This window comes from Equus quagga, chromosome 7, assembly GCF_021613505.1.
Source record: "Equus quagga isolate Etosha38 chromosome 7, UCLA_HA_Equagga_1.0, whole genome shotgun sequence".
Lineage (NCBI taxonomy): Eukaryota > Metazoa > Chordata > Mammalia > Perissodactyla > Equidae > Equus > Equus quagga.
This window is the reverse complement of record NC_060273.1, coordinates 125,854,618-125,872,873: the sequence shown is the minus strand read 5'-3', so window position 1 is coordinate 125,872,873 and position 18,256 is coordinate 125,854,618. Positions and strand designations below refer to the sequence as shown.

The following is an 18,256-nucleotide window of genomic DNA, read 5'->3' as shown; positions in this document are numbered from 1 at the left end:
CAGCTCCACTAATCACTGTCACATTATCTACATAAGAGCTGAGGTAGGAGGGAGAGAAGGAAGTTCTGAGGAGGTTGTTCGGAAGTGTTAGCTAAGAAGAAGTGAGATAAAATTAAACTCTTGAAGTTAAATTTATGGACAAACTAAACTTTTGAACCATAGATCTGTATTTGTTATAGACCAAGGTTTTAGGTTACATGTTGATTACATGTTCTTCCTGATTAAAAATGGGGATAGGGTAAGAAAGATGGAAACAAAACACTTTTTTGGAATGCCTCTGAGGTTATTTTCCATTCTACATCCCCAATTTTGGTTTGTTTAAAGAAGTAAGTGAATTAGCAGAACTCCTTTCAGTGTTCGTTCTACAGCTGATGCTAATATGTAGTTTTTGTGTTGCAGTTATCATTTAGTATGGAAGAAAATGAGTTCTTTGGAGAAAAGACATTCCAGCGTTATTGTGCAGAATTCATTAAACATTCACAGGAGATAGGTGATGGTTGGGAATGGAGAACTTCAAAGGTAAGAACAAGAATTTTTATTTCCTGTTTCAATGGAGGGTTTTTTTGGTCATGTAAAACCTCTGTAACTGAAACTAATGTATGAAAGCTAGTTTGATTTAGTCAAAGGCTTAGATTGAAAAATGTTTTAAAACAGATGTCCATTTTGTTACTTCAACTATGTATACTCATTATAATTAGGCTAATGAAGTATTATCTAGAAGAGTCCTTAGGTGACCTGCTCTAATTTAATAGATAAGAATGCTTAGCATATTAATTATCTGAATGTAAGCAGATGCTTCTGTGGTGCTGCAAGCCGTTTGTTTACACTGTTAATTTTCTTAGGAAACTACTTTTGTCCAGATAATTGAAAGATAATCCTGAAACCAAATCACAGTCAAACAATCACAAATTCTGAAATATTGAGGACTATATTAGTTGGGAATTTCTTAATAATGTAAATGCATTCCAAAACATTCTTTCTGTTGGTTCTATTCAATAATAATAATGTAAAAGGCCTATGTACTCATTTATTGCCACACATTCACTTAGTAAGCTTCTCTGCCAAAAGCTCTTTGAGTTCCTTGAAATTGCTTTCTTAGAGAATAAGTAAGTTTTCTCTACTTGACATCTTGTCCGATTCCTGAAAAAGTGATTGATCCCAATTCTCTGCTGATTGATTATTTCCTCTATCAACTCCAAGAAATGTGAACAGTTTTGAGCTGATTCCTAGGATTCAGAACTAGGCCAGGGGAATCCAGGTCTTGATTGGGTCCAGTGTCACTGGGGAGAGAAGCCATGATTTCCTCTTGGGTCATATGCCAGCTGAGCTTTGACAGGGGGCTCACGGGAGGGTTCCCAAGTGTAGGGTCAATTTCTTGTGGTGGATTTCAACCCCACTCTCTCTGGTAGTGATTGGACAATTCATAAGACCCTATGGCATCTCCTGCTCCCAGATAACATGACCTTACCAGCACCTTTTATTAGTTTTGTTCCTGAGTACCTTATAATTGTGTTTGCTATTATGTTTAAATTTTTATTGATCTTATTTATTCTATGATTATTATTGACATAAAAGAACTGATAATTTTTGTATATTAATTTTGTAATCATTCAATTACCTTACTGAATTCTCCTTTTAGTTTTCATAGTTTTTCAGTGATTCTCTTATGTCTTCTAAGTAGAGTGAAGTCTTCTGCAAATAAGGAGTCTTTTGTTGCCTTCTTTGTAATACTTCTCTTATTATTTTATGAATTGAGTAGAAAAGTGTTAAGTAATAGTAATAACAGGTCTCCTTGTCTTCATCCTGACTAATGTTAATGCTTCTGATATAAAATAATTAAGTAAAATGCTGGTTGTTTATTCATTGAATTAATATAGGTTTCTGATCCTTTTTGATCTGTAATAATTTGTATGGTTATTCCTTGGGAAGTTGCCCTTTTCACTAGGTTTTTATAAAAAGAACTTTTCTTTTATCTAGGGCTAGAGGCAGGATAGTAGAGAGTCCTGTTACCATTTTCAGTGACCTAGTAGAAGGGAGGAGGGAAGCTCTGGGACTCTGTGTGTGTGTGTGTGTGTGTGTGTATGTGTGTGTTTGTTGGGGGCATTGGGGAACCTCTCCAGGAAGGAGATTATATCTCTCAGAAATTTCTTCACTGAATTTGTTGAAACTAGTGCCCCAAGAACCAGTTTCCAGGATTTGTTTTTATTCTTGGTCGGCCTCTGTTGCAGGGATGATATGGCTAAGTCTAGCTTCTTGTTTGCTGTCACTGCCTGCTGAGTTAGGAAAGTTTCGTATCCTTTGGAGTGAGAATTGCACCTCTAAGAAAGAACAGTTCTCTTTAATATAGAGATGAGCCCATAGATAGTACCAAAACAAAACAAAACACTGTTCAGAGAAAATCTCTACAGCCTTAGGGCAAGGACTGCAAACTCAGAAGTCTGTGGAGACTAGGCATGGTCGTATAAATGGGTAAAGGTGCCAGGGACAAGACAATGTGGACACTGAGTCCTGTGGCCTATGGCTGACCAGAGTGCTTGGCCTGCTGCCAGGTTGGAAACATGGGCCCGAGGGTTACCAGATCTTCCAATAAAAGTAAAAAAGATTTGGAGAGAAAAATCTCTAAATTTGTAATTGTTGGCAATGAATTAAAAAGATGTTTTTCAAACACTGTGAGGACCAAACCCAGCATGCCAGTGGGCTGTGTGTGATGACTACTTGGGCTCTGCGCTGTATGACTATGGTTTTCACCCAGCCCTACCTCAGTGCCTGCTGAGCTGAATTGATGTCAATTTGTAAAAGGGGCTCCAGGCAAAGCAGATGCTTCTCTTCTGAATTTTTGGGATGTTAATATTTTTGCTACTTAATTTCTACAGTCCTGTATCACTTTTTTTTTCCCTGAGGAAGATTAGCCCTGAGCTAGCATCTGCTGCCAATCCTCCTCTTTTTTGCTGGGGAAGGCTGGCCCAGAGCTAACATCCGTGCCCGTCTTCTTCCACTTTATATGTGGGACGCCTGCCACAGCATGGCTTGACAAGTGGTGCTAGGTCTGTACTTGAGATCCGAACTGGCGAACCCCAGGCCGCTGAAGCAGAACGTGCGAACTTAACTGCTGCGCCACCGGACCAGCCCCGTAACACTTTTATGAAGGAAAATGGGACTCAGTCACTTGGTTATTTCCCTCAAACCATCCATTTGTATTATATCTCAGTCTTTTTGTGGGACTATTTGAACACAATAGTTATACTATTGTTTTACTTTTTAGGCTCCAGAAATTTATTTTTATTTTATTTAAAAATAGTTGTGTTGAGGTATAATTGGCAAACAATAAACTGCACATATTTCAAGCGTACAGTTTGATAAGTTTTGACATATGTATAGACCTGTGACCCTTCACTACAATCAAGAGAGTTAACATACCCATCGCCTCCAAAAGGTTCCTTGTACACCTTTGTAATGCCTCCCTATGTCCCTCTCTTCCCCTGAAAGGGGGATGCTTTTATAAAGAATCTTGTTTATCCATATATATAGAGAGGCTCCTTTAAAGAGTACATGTAATGTCAGTCACACTTTCAGGTTTGTTCATAAGTCACTTTGGCACTATCTATTTTATTTTTTAATTTTAAAAGAATCATGACAATATTTAGAGAATTGGTATAATTCAACTTTATAGATAAGGCAAAACATCATTTTTACTGCAAAGTTGATGAGAAAAGCAAAATGAATTCATTAAACATGTAAATAATTTAAACATTTTAAAAGAAAGAAGTTTCTTAAAGTACTCAAAACATTAGTCTTGATTTTTCATCTGGAAGTATGCAGAATAGGGAAAATACTTCTAAATCAATATTTTTCAGTGGGGCTGCATGCTATTGGCATCTGAGCAGGGCAGTTCTTGTTCTCCTACCCCCAACATTTCCGAACCCCTCAGGTGGATGGTACTGTCTTTGAAAGCCCTTGTTTAATGTGATGGCCTGTCAGATATTAAAAGTAGTGATTAAGAGCATGGGCTTCAGAATTAGATTAACCCAGGTACAAATCCTTGCTCTATCATTTACTAACTGGATTTTGGACAGGTTTCTTAATGTCTCCCAAACTTCATTTTCCATATCTATAAAATAGGAATAACAATAATACTCACCTAACATGGTGGTTGTGTCTGTTAAATGAGATTTGCATGTAGGTTAAATGAGATTTGCATTCAAAGAGTGTAACACAATTTCTGGCACGTGGAATGCCATAATATGGTTATAGGTTGGTTGTTTGAAATTTTCAGTGTCTTTTGTTATTAAAAAAAATGCTATATATGAAATTGTAGTTAGGTTTTCAGACAACACTGTGAAAGTCTATTTAGCACCAAACATACTGTACTGGTCTGTAGTGTGTTATTCTGAGTTCTCAGGGTAAGAAGCGGGAGCAGAAGATGGCAAATAACAATGAATGCAATTGTTTGAAACATGTTAAATATCTTAAAAACCCACAAGTTTGTAATGTTAGTGGGAGAATGAGACAGAGAGACAGAGAGAAAGGGAGAACAGGAAGAGAGAGTGGAGCAGAACAGTCTCCAAACCTAACTCGTTGAACATCATAATATCATTGAGAGTATCTAGGACATCAACTTCTTGGTCTGAAAATTGTTAGTCAAGAGGAAAGAAATAAGCATTTACCTGATTTTTCCTGCATGAACGATATTTCATGGTAACCAAAAAGCCTAATTTGATAAGGGAATTTTTTTTTTCTCAAAATTGCATCTAATAAACATAGAAAGGATGGTAGAATTAGAAAATCACCACTATTCAATCCCTAATAAAATGAGCTAGGCAAGAATAACCAGTGGATGAACTATAGATGAAAGGTTGGTGGGGAATTTACAAGGGAGGGATTGAGCTATCATCACCCAAACCTAGCGGTCAATCTTGGCATTACTACAAATGGAGCTTCCAGATTCTATATACTTTCTGAAGTTTTATAACATACGTCATAGAGCACAATCTATGAAATATTCTTGCCCAAAAAGTTAAACCTGAATAGAATCAAGTAAGGAAGTCAAATGATAGAGGACCAAGTTAATTGACACCACAAAAAGCAAATAGAAAAATCCAGAAATCTAAAGGACAACTGACCCAATTTCCTTAAAAAGTTAATGATAGGGTAAAGAAGTGCAGAAGAGGACTGTGTCTCTAAATATCTGTGTAAGGACCAAGTTTCTTTTTAAAATATCATTTTGGGGCAGCGACCAGTAAGTGGTCCCAGTCCTGAAGACTAGTGTGCAGCTCAGGTCATGTGTGACTCAACATGGGAGGGTGATGACCACCAGTCTGGTTCAGGGAGATGGGTCCACTGACTGTGCACTTGGATGTTTTGACAGTGTCAACTTGCTATGAAAGTTTCTGAGTCTGTACTTTCTTTTTCTGAATGTATCTTATTGACCTGTAACAAAGAGTTTGAGGATTGATAACAGTTTTTGAACTGGTAACAATTAGTTCTGGAACTGGCACCAGTTCAGGTTACACTTTGAGTGACACTATTCTAGATTAAAAGAAATCTAAGAGACATAACCTAATGTATTTTGTGGACCTTTTTGGATCCCAACTCAAACAAATTAACTGTAAAAGGACATTTTTTTGAGACAATTTGGGATATTTAATTATGGACTAAGGTAAGGTATAAGTGATACTAAGGAGCTTAGCAAAGGAAAAAAACCAACCAAAGACGGTTGAAGCAAATGTGGCAAAATCTTGATATGTATGGAATATGGGTAATGTGTACATAGGTTTGATTTTGGTACTATTCTCTCTTCTTTTACTTATGTTACTTATATGTTTCCTTTTCTTCTATCTCATCACAATTTACTCTTTACCATAAACTTTATGCATAGTTATACATGTTCTTAGCTTTATGTTAGATTCAGACTCCTTTTGGGAATTTGTGCAGAATTTAAAACTTCAAAGCAACTTGCCTTCTACTTTTTTTTCTTTTGTTTTTGTGTTTTTACTTGCTAGATATGAATACGTTACTTTAGGACCTCAGTTCTTTGATTTGACCTTTCACAGGTTACTGATAAAATAGTTTCCCATAGGTTTTCAACTTTCTTCTCTGCCTTTGTATAGCAGAAAAAGGAAGAGAGAACATTCAGATACTGTAGACAAAATAGTCTACTAGTCTTGATATTAGATTTTATATAATTAATACTAGATCATTTTGTATCTTAAAGAAAAATTGAAGCTCTGGCTCCTGTTAATCCCTCTCTCTTCAGTTAAATCTACTTGATTATATTTTGAAATCGACATAACAACATGCTAGAAATATTTTGATTGCTTCCTTTAAAGCTTAGGAACTACTTATTGAAAGGGCTTATTTCCTGATTTGTAGAGTAAAATTTTAAAATTTCATTTTATTCTTAGAAATTTAAGCTGATTTTGTAATTCCTTCCTTCCAGTAGTCTTTCTCTGGTTAATTCACATTTTCTTAAACCCTTCATCACCATCCTAATTACATCAAATTCATATTTTTAAAATAGATTCTAAAATATTTCCATAATTTTCTTGATTCCATTTTTTAGCAGTATCTTGGTAAAAAACCCACCTTACCCTTCCCATCAACACTGCTGCCCTGCTGAATTCCACACCTCGTTCTCTCGCACTGCTATCTTTATTTTTAATGTCTTATTATGAGAATTTTTAAGCATACAAAAGTAAAGAGAATTGTATAGTGAATTCCCATGTACCTATCACCTAGCTCCCACAATTAACAGCTCACAGCCAGGAACATGCTGTTTTAAAGCATCTGTGGCATATATGAAATGACATAATGTATTTCAATTTAATTAACTTGGCTTTCCTTTTTTTCCCCCCATATGTCTTAAAATTATGGGTTCTTCAAATGCATTCTAAATTTATTTGTCGTTATATGTTAAAATTAATGAATGAACTCAAGAAAAGACTCTAGAGACAGAAAATATTATTTCTACAAATTTTTATTTATATTTAAAATTATGGTAAAATACACATAAAATTTACTGTCTTAACCATTTTTAAGTGTACACTTCAGTAGAGTTAACTACATTCTCATTGTTATGCAACCTAGTTTCAGAACTCTTTTCGTCTTGCAATTTTGAAACTTTGTACCTCTTAAACACTAACTCCTCGTTCCCCAGTCCCCTGCCCCTGGCAGCCCCCCTCCTACTTTCTGTCTCTAGGACTTTGACTACTCTAGGTATCTCATACAAGTGGAATCATTCAGTATTTATCTTTTTTTGACTGGTTTATTTCACTTAGCATAATGTCTTCCAAGTTCATCCATTATTTCTACAAATTTTGATTTAAGATTTTATGAAGTAGAGAGCTAAACAGAGAATTGGGAGTGAATTTCTGTTAGAGGATGACATCTTGAATTATATAGCCTCATTCTGTTAAAAGATTTTATGTCTTTGATTTCTGAAGCACAACTTTGTTAAAGAGGAATAAAAATGCTTTCCATGTGTATCCGACAAGACTAGTTCTTCACCATGTCTCAAATTTGCTGATAATATATGAACCAAACTGGATATTTTTTATCAGAAACATAATCAAATTAGAGAGTAAATAATGAAATTAATGTCTTACGTATAATTACTTTACTTTGCCACCCATTCACTTTGCATATTTATACATTTAATTGTTAGAAGTGATGATTTTTATTTCAAAGGTGAAATAGTAAATATCCACTGAAATTTTTCAGTCTCTGTGTACACAATATACTTAGGTAGATTCTTTGCTAGAGTTTAGTGACAATTTTAATGTTTACTAAAGAAGTAGACATTTCCCACAGGTTTCTTAAGTATAATGTTGCTTTATGTAACAAATAAATACATTTGTTGGTTTGAAATACTTAATTTTTGCTTAACTTTTATTCTTCTTCCCCCAGCTTGCTTAAAAATTTTTTATGTATCCCTTTATTAATAATCCTTTTTAGGAGGGTTGTGAGCATGTTACTGCTATTAGTTCTAGTGTAATGCTGTATTTGTTTAAGCCATCTACTGTGAGTTAATGAAATATTATTTCTGGCCCCAAATGTCACTAGATAAAGATTAAATATATTGCATTCATATAGTCTCTTGATTAAACTAAAGTAGATTTTTCCTTTTTTTTTTAGTTTATCTTTGGAGATTAGGAGAAAAATGCACTTGGAGTGGCATGCTATGTTTTTGTAATAAACATTGAGTCACAGTCAGTTACACTAGATTTTTCATTCATAATTTATTGTCTGTTATGATATGATTTGTCACTTAAGCATATGCAAATCTTAAGCAATCATTTCAAGAAGAACGAGTTGTATCACTTGTGAATGAAATATTTTTGAACACCATTTTGAAAGATTATCAAGAGTTTCAGAGAAAGGAAAGCTATACTACTTTGCAAATTTATAGATTAAAATTTAGTAATGACAGTAATTGTGCTTTAACTATTTTTAAAACATTTTAAAACATACTTTTAACATGTTTAACAATTAAAAGCACATTTTTGTCTAACAGTGATGTTTGGGTTCACCGGGCAGGCTGGCAGACTGTATTTCCAAAAGCCTCATAGGGAGTTATCTTTACTCCGGTGTTTATCAAGCTCAGGATCTGACCCTCAGGTTCAGATAGAATGGAGTGGAGCTGTCTCTCAAAGAGGGATCCATATCAGGTGATGTTAAAGAATATATATATATATATCAGAATCTAGTTTATTAATGTATAATAAACAGAATTGTCAAATGAACTGGAATGCTCCTGTCAGCATGATGATTCATTTTCGTTTTTTAAGGGGGCAAATCACAATCATGTGAGCACAGAATGAGTACAAATTCTCATGTGTAGTTGTATGAATGATGTATTTAATGGTGTAATCTAAGAGTGGCACCATACATCTTGCTCTGCAGTAGGGGCAGTTTGACCACTGAGGCCAAGTTGTTTACAGTTTGTAGGGTAAGAATCTCTCTCTTGAATGGTGTAGTGGACACTGCCAGTGTTACATTCACTGATCTCATTTCTTTTTTTTTTTTGAGGAAGATTAGCCCTGAGCTAACATCTGCTGCCAATCTGCCTCTTTTTGCTGAGGAAGACTGGCCCTGAGCTAACGTCTGTGCCCATCTTCCTCTACTTTATATGTGGGACACCTACCACAGCGTGGCTTGCCAAGCGGTGCCATGTCTGCACCCGGGATCCAAACCGGCAAACCCTGGGCTGCGGATGCGAAAGGTGTGAACTTACCTGCTGCACCACCGGGCCAGCCCTCATTTTTTTTTTTTTAATTTTAAAGACTGATCAGTCTCTCTTTTGGTTGCCATCAGATTACAGTAAAATTTTGCAGGCTGGGGAGCCATTCTCTCTCTTTAGGGTAATTTGCCTATGTGCTCTGATCTATTATGAGTTAATTTCATGCTTGGACTCAGAAAATGCTTATTTCCAAAGCTTTGGAGAATGCCTCCAACTACTGACGGCATATCATGATCATGAATGTTTATAAAAATAGAGAGGAAAAAAATCGTCAAAAATCATACTACCCTAATACAACTCTGGTTCTTTGGTAAATTTCCCTCATATGTAGGCTTTCATTTTTAGGTACTTTTACTTAGATAAACAAGTCTTGTTATATTTCCCAATTGGGATTTTAATGGTAGTTCTTTTAAATTTGTAAATTTGGAGCTAAATTGCATGTCTACAGCATTGTCTTTCCTTTTAGGAACACAATAGGTGCTCACTTTAAAGACTGATTTTGCTAGGTGTATTTTTGTGACTGGTTACCTAAATGAACTGTCTTACTACTTCTGGTACTTTTAAAAATAATTCTTTGGTGCTTTCCATGTCATCTGACATGGTGAAAATATGATGCCTTTTCCAGTATTTATGGCTTCATTTTGGTCATATTGTGTAGGTTACAATGTCCAGAACACATTGTGCACTGTGGCTGCAGGTGCATGTATTCTTGTTTTACAACATCCTTTTTATGCTCACAGCATTCCTGTAAGTACATAGGGCAGTCTGATTTCTTCATTTTGCATGAGGATAACTTGAATAAATGAATAACTTGGGCATCAAGATAACAATTGACTCGCCCATGTTTGAGCTAGAACTAGAATAAGAACCCAGGTCTTTGGACTACTGCAGCCCTATATTTCCATATACTACTTATCTTTTTCTACATAACAGATTTTATACAAAGTTTACTTACATAAGCAAACTCACAGATTAGAATCCTATAAACCTCGATCTCAACATGATCAAAACGGAGCCCATCATCTTTCAATCTCCTATCAGTTGAACTTTTTGTTTTGGTAGATGATAAGCTTTTTAGTAGATGGTAAGATGTTTTCACCATCCTTCTGCTCAGGGTGTAAACCCGAAGCCTTTTACATTCCTGTCTCCTCAATACCTAGACCTTATGGATCATTATATCAGTTTATTTCACCTTTAGGAGTCTCTCAGATTGGCTTAACTCTGCATCCTCTACCCTCTTTTACCATTGCCACTGTCTTGGGTCAGGTTGCTATTTCTGTTCTCTGTCTCTCATCTTGCCCTCTGCCAATCTGCCTTCCACCCTACTAGAGTGATCTTATAACATACAATTCCAGTCCATTACTCCCTGGTTAAAGTCCTCTAGCGATTCTTCATTATTTCAGGATGTAGTTCAGGCTCCTTAGGTAAGCATACACAGCTCATGCCTAAAACAGATGTACTCTTTTGCGAGCATTACATTTATGCATAGCTTTGTGGTCAATCATTGGTCAGAGGTCATGCTCAAACACCCTGAGCGTGAAGAGGGGAGTAAGACTTTCACTCTTCCTGGAGAATCTGTGTGTGGATTGGAGAGCACATTAAAAGTTCAGGCAGGTTTCTAGTCTGCCCTGCCTTCTAGTTCCTCCTGTGTCTTCTGTGCATGTGTGCAGCCCTGCCGTCAGCCCAGGACATGAGGACAGGGTGTTTTCCCCTAGGCGTGTGGGTAGAAGGCATCCAGGGTTATTTGCAGAGTTTAAGGCCTTTCAGGGATCTCTCATTTCTAGGCGCCCCCTATTACCTTTCTGGTTATGTTGTCAGTTAGTTGCTTGTCCCAACTGGGATGGCTACCTCAGACCTGCTACTGAGATTGCTGCTTTGACTGATGCTGCTGCTGGATGGCATGTTTTCACCTTTGGCTCCAGATCAGTTGAGCCTCTCTGGCCTTGAAGCTGTGCTAGCCTGCGGTCCAGGGAGAACCCCCTTCCTGACCACCAGGGAAGGATGGCAGCAGCCCCAGGCAGGAGCGCCACAGACTCACACTGTCCCTACCCGATTTTCAACAGTGTTTCATGAATAAGTGCTTCTTAATATGTTATTTGACTTTGGTTGATTGCCAGATTCCTGAAATGGTTGTTTGTCACTATTTTGAACAGTTTCAAAGTTGTTTTTTGGAGAAGGGGATTTGAAGTCCTGCCTCCTGAGGCCACATGATGATTTTAACTTGCATTTTCCTAAAAACTAGTTCATTTTAGCACTTTTTCTTATGTTTATTAGTTATTTGGCACCTTCTTTTGTGATTTGTATGGTTAAGTCTTTTGCCCATAATCACTGCATACTCTCCTGTCTGGTGATTATCTGTGTACTTGCCTGATTCCCCACAGTAGTCTTGACTATAAGCATTTTCTTTCTCTATCCTCACTTTTACATCCTTGGTCTTAGCATAGTTAACACTCTATATGCATTTGTTTAATTGAATTAAAATCATATAAACTGCAAGGAGTTCTTCCAGGTTTTTTATTTGTGTAAATATATTTCACTGTATTTCATTTCATTGTGTAATATATTCTTTGAGATAAGTGGGTCATTGACTGTAAAAACCTATTTGTTCTAGAGAATTTTTATTAAATAGTAAAATCCCTTTTTAGCTGAAAAGAGCCATTGGGTCCCCTCTTATTGTGTAATGTTACCAGTGACCTCTAAGTTCGGTACTGCTAAATTCGTTGGTAAATTCTTTGATCTTTTACTAGTATTTGAAAGAATTGGCCATTCTTTTCTCCTTGATATACTTTCTTCATCTGATGTCCTCACTTTCTTAGTTTACTTCCTGTATTACTCTTCATTCCTTTTCAATCTCCTTTGTTGTTTTTTTCTTTCCTTTGCAACCTTATAATATTAGTACCCAGGCTGTCCTATGTCTTATTCTCTTCTCTAGCTATTTTCATGACCTTGGAGGTCATCATTTAAATAGCATCAAATGCATATCCCCTGCCCAGACTTCTTTCTTGAATTCCAGATTCATAAGGCCAACTTCTTACTTGACATTTCTACTTTGATGTCTCCATTTAGATCCTAAAGTCAACATGTCCAAAATTAAATTCCTAATCTACCCACTCCAAGACTTGCATATCCACTACTACCCAAACTAACATTCTCCTCTCAATTGATGGCAACTCCATCTTTTCAGTTGTTCAAGCTACTGGAATTATCCTTGACTTCTCTGTTTCTCTCACACCCGATACCCAATGCATTAAGACTTCCTGTTGCCTCCACCTTCATAATATCTAGAATCAGACCATTTCTCATTGTGGCCCTTGCTATCACCCTGGTGTGAACCACCACCAACACTTACTGATATTACTTTCCTGACCATCTGTCTGCTTCCACTCTTGCCTTCCTATCAGGTAACCCTTTTAAAATGTGAGTCATATTCTGTCACTTCTCTACTCTAAGTAAAAGCCAAAGCATCCACAGTGGCCTATAAACTGTGATCTGCTCCCTCCCCACCATTCTTAGTCCTGTGACTTCACCTCCTATTTCCCTTCCTTTCATTCACAGCTTTCCAGGTGCACTGACTTCCTTGCTGTTCCTCAAACACCCCAGACAGACAAACATTCCTACCTGAGGGCCTCTGAATTGGCTGGCCCCTCTGTCTAGAACACTCTTCTTTCAGATAAGACTAGCTGCCCCTCTCTCCACTTCCCCTCATCCTTCGTGTGTTTGCTCATGTCTCCTTCTTACTGAGGCCTCCCTGCCCACCCTATTCAACATTTCAGACCACTTGTTCCCCACCCACAGCCCCACTCCTGATTTCTCTTATCCTACTCTACATTTTCTTCTTCTCATACGACTAGTTACCTTCTAACGTGCTCTGTAATTTACTTATTTATGTTTGTTGTTTAACATCTCTCTTTCCCTCATCAATCTATGAGGACAGAGATCTTTGTTTTGTTTGCTGATATGTCCAAAGCAACTAGAGTGTATCACTGAATATAAAGTAGGTACACAGCAAAATTAAATGAATGATTGAATATCTGATTTTCTGAAAAAAATAAAAATTCACAATTTGTCAAAAGAATTTTGTTAGACAAAAAGTTTTAATTGAAAAATTATAAGAAATGTTTAAAAATGCCAGTGGTCCTCTTTTATCCCTTAATTGATGAGTTAGGATCCAAGAAAACACCATAACATTTACATAAAAAGTTAATAAGTATTATTCAAATAATCTCTTCAGGGCAGTTTTTTTTTAATAAAACTGGCATTTCTGTAAAAATGGAATTCTTCTGTAATGATATGCAGTATAGTAGAATTTAATGCATATTTTAGATTTAAAAATAGTCATATAACAGTGTGTTGAGTGGGACCTTTTTATCTCGTTCCAGAATTGCAGCTAAGGCCCCAAACTGAAGACAAAGGACTCTAAGTAACTAATTTTCTATATTTGGATTGCTGTGAATAATCTGCTAGCCACTGGGGTCGGAAATCTGCCCACAGAGACTGCTCTGAGGAGTCATTCTTAAAGAACTGAGATCCTCCACCTGACCCCAATACGAGGATATGACTTAGCAGAGGAGAAGTGCAGAGTTCCTAATGAGAAACGATTCCCTCTCCTCCCACAGCCTCCCTTCCTACTCCAAAGAACCACTCGTAAGGAGTGTGGGGCCCCTTCAAGTTGGGAGAGAGGTCATTTCATTGCCTAATTGAGCATTTGTTTAGCCCTGAACTTGCCAATCTGCCCTTTTCTGCTGGAGCAGGGCTAAATGGGGTTGAGAGTGATAGAGGGGAGAGAGGACACTGTTTAATCTACTTATGTGGTCACTTCAGCGAGTAGCTAGGCTTGACATCTGTTTCTATTGTCCTGCTCAAGAAGGCTATCATCCAGGAGGTAAAGGTACCTCAACAGTGGTAGAGGGCAGATGGTGACTGCCTAGATCAGGTAAATGTCCCAGGGGGTGGTCTCCCTGCAGGATCCTCTGTAGAGCCCATAAAATCACCCTGTGAGGGAGCTAGCCGCTGCATGCCTGCCATATGCAGGGACATTGACACCCAGTCAGTGTCAGGCAGAGGCAACAGCAAGCAACAAGGAGAGAGCTATGACTGCATCTGGTTAAGCAAGGAGATGACTCTCCTTCCTGCTTCCAGTTCTCAAGCCATGGGCTCCTGGAAGAAGTAGTGAGGGGCAGGAGGTATCTCTGAGCAGGACCATGCTTCATTTCACCATTCCAAGCTGCAGAGGGTGTGGGTTGAGCTACAGGGAGAAAAGAGCTTCAAATTGATTTTGAGTATGAAGTCTTCAAAATAACAAAAATAATAATAAGATTTGAGTCTTAATTATCTGAAGGATAGTGTTCTAATAACTTAAAACATCTAAAAAGTTGTAGACTGGGACTAAGTTGTTTAATGATCTCTAATAATCTGTTAGGTGTTGCTGAGTAATAAACCATTACAAATCTCAGTGGGTTAAGATGACAACAATTCATTATTTCTCAGAGGCCTACCAATTGGCTGGACCAACTGTAAATTCTGCTGATCTGTGACAGGCTCTGTTGATGTCCACAGGGCTTGCTTCTGCATCTACAATCAGCTGACAGTTGGCTGCATGCTGGCTGGTTTAAGATGGCTTCAGTTGGGGTGATTTGACTTGGTTCCATGTTCCAGCATGCTAGCCTTAGCTTGTTTTCATGGTGGTGTAGGGTCTGAAGGAAGGTAGTAGAAACACTCAAGCACTTTTTCAGATCTCTCCTTGAGCTTTTCATGGGGGCCAAGCTCAGAGTCCGTATAGGAAAGCACTACCAAAGGGCAAAGATATAGGGAGGTGTGAAAAATTGGGGTCATTAATGCAATCACTCTGGCACACTTACCTAGTGGGAAAGGAGATTTGACATAGGAGAGTTAGGGCAGTTATTGGAAAAACTCGAGGAACAGAGACCCCTTAGTAAGCAGGTTACAATTGATTTGAACAACATAGGCTCCTCTAAGACAGACTGTTTCTTCTATAAATTCTTTCCAATGTGTGAGTTTAACAGAAGTTATTTTTCAATGATCCTGGTTTTTAAATTCAGGGATCCCACTGAATTTGAATATATATAATCCACAAACTAAGTTAATAGAAAATATCTAAATTTGATGTATCAAGAGATAGCTGTATACATAAAATGTATGGAATTTAGAGACGAATACCAGAAGAAAAAAACAAGAGAAGTGGCAAGTGGTTGCCTCTGGGTAGGCTGACCAGAGTATTGGGGGTGTTGGGAGGGGTAAGAAGGGGCTGCTGATTTTTGTTACATATATGCATTTTAGTGACTTTTTAAACTATATGCTATATTACTTTGATTAAAATGAGTAATTTTTTTTAAACAGGAAAGTCTTATTTTCAAAGCACCATCACTGTACTGTTATTTACATATAATTATCTCAAATAATTTAGTCCCCACAGTATCCCTATGAGTTAGCCATTATTATTTCTGCTTCAGATGAGGCGTGTAGGCTTAGAGAAGTTATGTGGCTTGTGCGGGGTTACGTGGTCTGTATGTAAGTGGCAGGGTCCAGATTGGAGCCAAGGTGTACCTGCTTCCAAAGACTGTGTCCCTAACCCCTAAACTGTAGTTTAATATTGAATTACAGGTTGAATTTAATATTGAATTCATCCACTTAGATAGAAGCTGAAGTTTAATCTGCTCCATACCAGAGGCCCACACTATTATGTAGCCAACACAGTGGAACTAGAATGTGTGTACTTTCTCCCCCCAACAAACTTCAGTTGCTTCTTGTCAACATCTAGTCTTGAAATGGAAAAATAGCAATTGAGTAAATTCTTCTAGTAGAGCATGATGAATATCCAGCATGTCTAAATTTTCTCTAAAGAAAAAAATATTCACTTTTATTTAATACTTTGAGTATTATATTAGATGCTTAGATTTCAGATATTTGATTATAATAACACATATATTTAAATTTTCAAAAAATGTATACTTATAGTGTAAGGAAAGCATTTGTAATTAGTAGTTTGACTAAGAAGAACTGATCTGTTTCCATGAGTTTTCCAAGTATTCAATATCCAGTTGTATTATCTTACTTTAGGTGTTAAATTTGATACAAACTTCACATACTAATTGCCTTTAACAGCTGCTGTAGATATTTATTGCAAAATGTCATTGAAAAGACAGATTTAATATATTAGTTTAGTACACATGGTGATTTAAAGATTAGAATATATTAAATAAACTGTCAGAAATTATAAATAAACTGAAATAAGTAAAATTATCCTTAAATTGTTAGACAAGTCTTCACGTTTACTGTTACATTAATGAGCTTTGTGCAGAGACTGTTTAGAATAAAATCCTTTTTCATCAGATGTTGCACATATGCTTTCACTGTTTGTTTTTCTTCAAAGTAAAACTTAATGAAACAGCTAATAAAACCCAATTTTACTCCTGATTCTTGAAAGAATCAATCCCTTGAAGTGCACCCACTGTTTATTCTTTTGCACTGGTTTTTGCTACTTTTCAGCATGTAAATTTTTCAGTAATGGAAAACAGTCAAAGCCATAAACCTTTTCTTCCAAGCCTTATAAACCCAGTGTTTATTTCCTATTTGTAAAGCGATTGCACAGTGGAGACAGGCTTCGCACACAGACGGAGAAGTTTGGTCTCAGATCTGCATGTTCACCTCCTGCTGGCTTCAGGAGGCTGTAGTGCATGTGCATCTAAATGAATCTTTATTATGTAAATAACCAAGAACCAGAATAGGGGTTTTAACTACCTTAAAAAGAACAGAGACGTTTCAAAGTAAAAGGCGTATATGAGACTCCTAGACCCTGTTACTCTCATAAACCTGAAAGTGTTTTAGATTGGTGAATAGCTTATGAAAAAGGATCAGCTTCTGTGAATTAGAAATCTATAGATGGCAGATGTGTATGTACCCAAAGTGGCTCTTTCATTAGCCATAGCCTGTACCGTTCTGTATCTTCCTGCTTCTGGAGCAGATTGACGGAGTGGAGGTAGATATTTGAGTAGGGATGAGAGAAGCAGTGCTGCTCAAAGTGTGGTCCTGGGTTGGTACCAGTCAAGGAGATGAGTATAGAACTTGAAAATGAGCGCTTAGAAACCTGTAGGTAATTTGACAGAATAATTTTATGTCTATCAAATATAATTTAAAAGATTGATGTTGATAATGGGGGAGGCTATGTATGTGTGGGGGGCTGGGGGCATATGGAAATCTCTGTACCTTCCTCTCCAATTTTCTGTGAACCTATAACTGCTCTAAAAAAAATAGTTCTTTTTATTTTTTTAAATGGGGCTTGTAATTTGGATTTTTAAATTTCATTTCTTTTTAGTAATTCATTTTCAGTGTTTTTCACAAAAGTATGTCTATGACAGATTGGAAACAAAAATCCTGATCTTCCACTACAGATGGTTTGAAATGCATTTGATCTGGGATGAGATTTTCAAATGCTGATTTATGTTCCTTTGCCCCATTACATAACATTAGGTATTAAATTTAAATAAAGAGAAAAGACCATCATTTATAATTCTAGTACCCTAACAAAACAGCTTGATGACACTGAATGGTTAATGAGCTAAGGGTGGATAGTAGAACCTGAAATGGAGATATTCTGTGTTTTCCGTTAAGGGCACCTCCATATGTTCTAATGACTGCAGAGTGGGAGTTGGTGTTGACATCCTTATAAGAAAATTAGGAAGCCTAACCAGGATTTGTACTCAAATGGAGGTGAATTATTACCATATTGAAACTTTTTTAAATTGGGGCAGGATTTTAGGTGGAGGGAAGGGAAGAACAGAGAAAGCTGAATTATGTACTTTGTGGCACTTCTGAAGGGTTAGGAATTTGGGACCACCGTGGGACCTTATGTGTACCTTGACAACAAAGTGGAGGTAGAAATGGGAGAGCATCAATGATGAGTTTCATTTACTTCTCAGTTTTACCTAGGATATCTTAGTGCTACTAAAAATAATGACAAGGCATGACTCTTTGGTATGCGTTTTATTCATTGCTGATACCTGG

General features: G+C 37.0%; 1 protein-coding gene across 3 annotated transcripts in view; it reads left to right on the top strand.

Moving 5' to 3' along the window:
* Positions 1–18,256, top strand: part of ATG10 (autophagy related 10) — a 208,429-nt gene that overhangs the window by 13,121 nt on the left and 177,052 nt on the right. For all 3 annotated transcript variants that reach the window (XM_046667322.1, XM_046667323.1, XM_046667324.1), the window contains one exon: positions 400–519. In XM_046667322.1, the coding sequence (XP_046523278.1) occupies positions 412–519 (108 nt within the window). In that variant the 5' untranslated portion in view covers positions 400–411. The remainder of the gene's footprint in view (positions 1–399; positions 520–18,256) is intronic.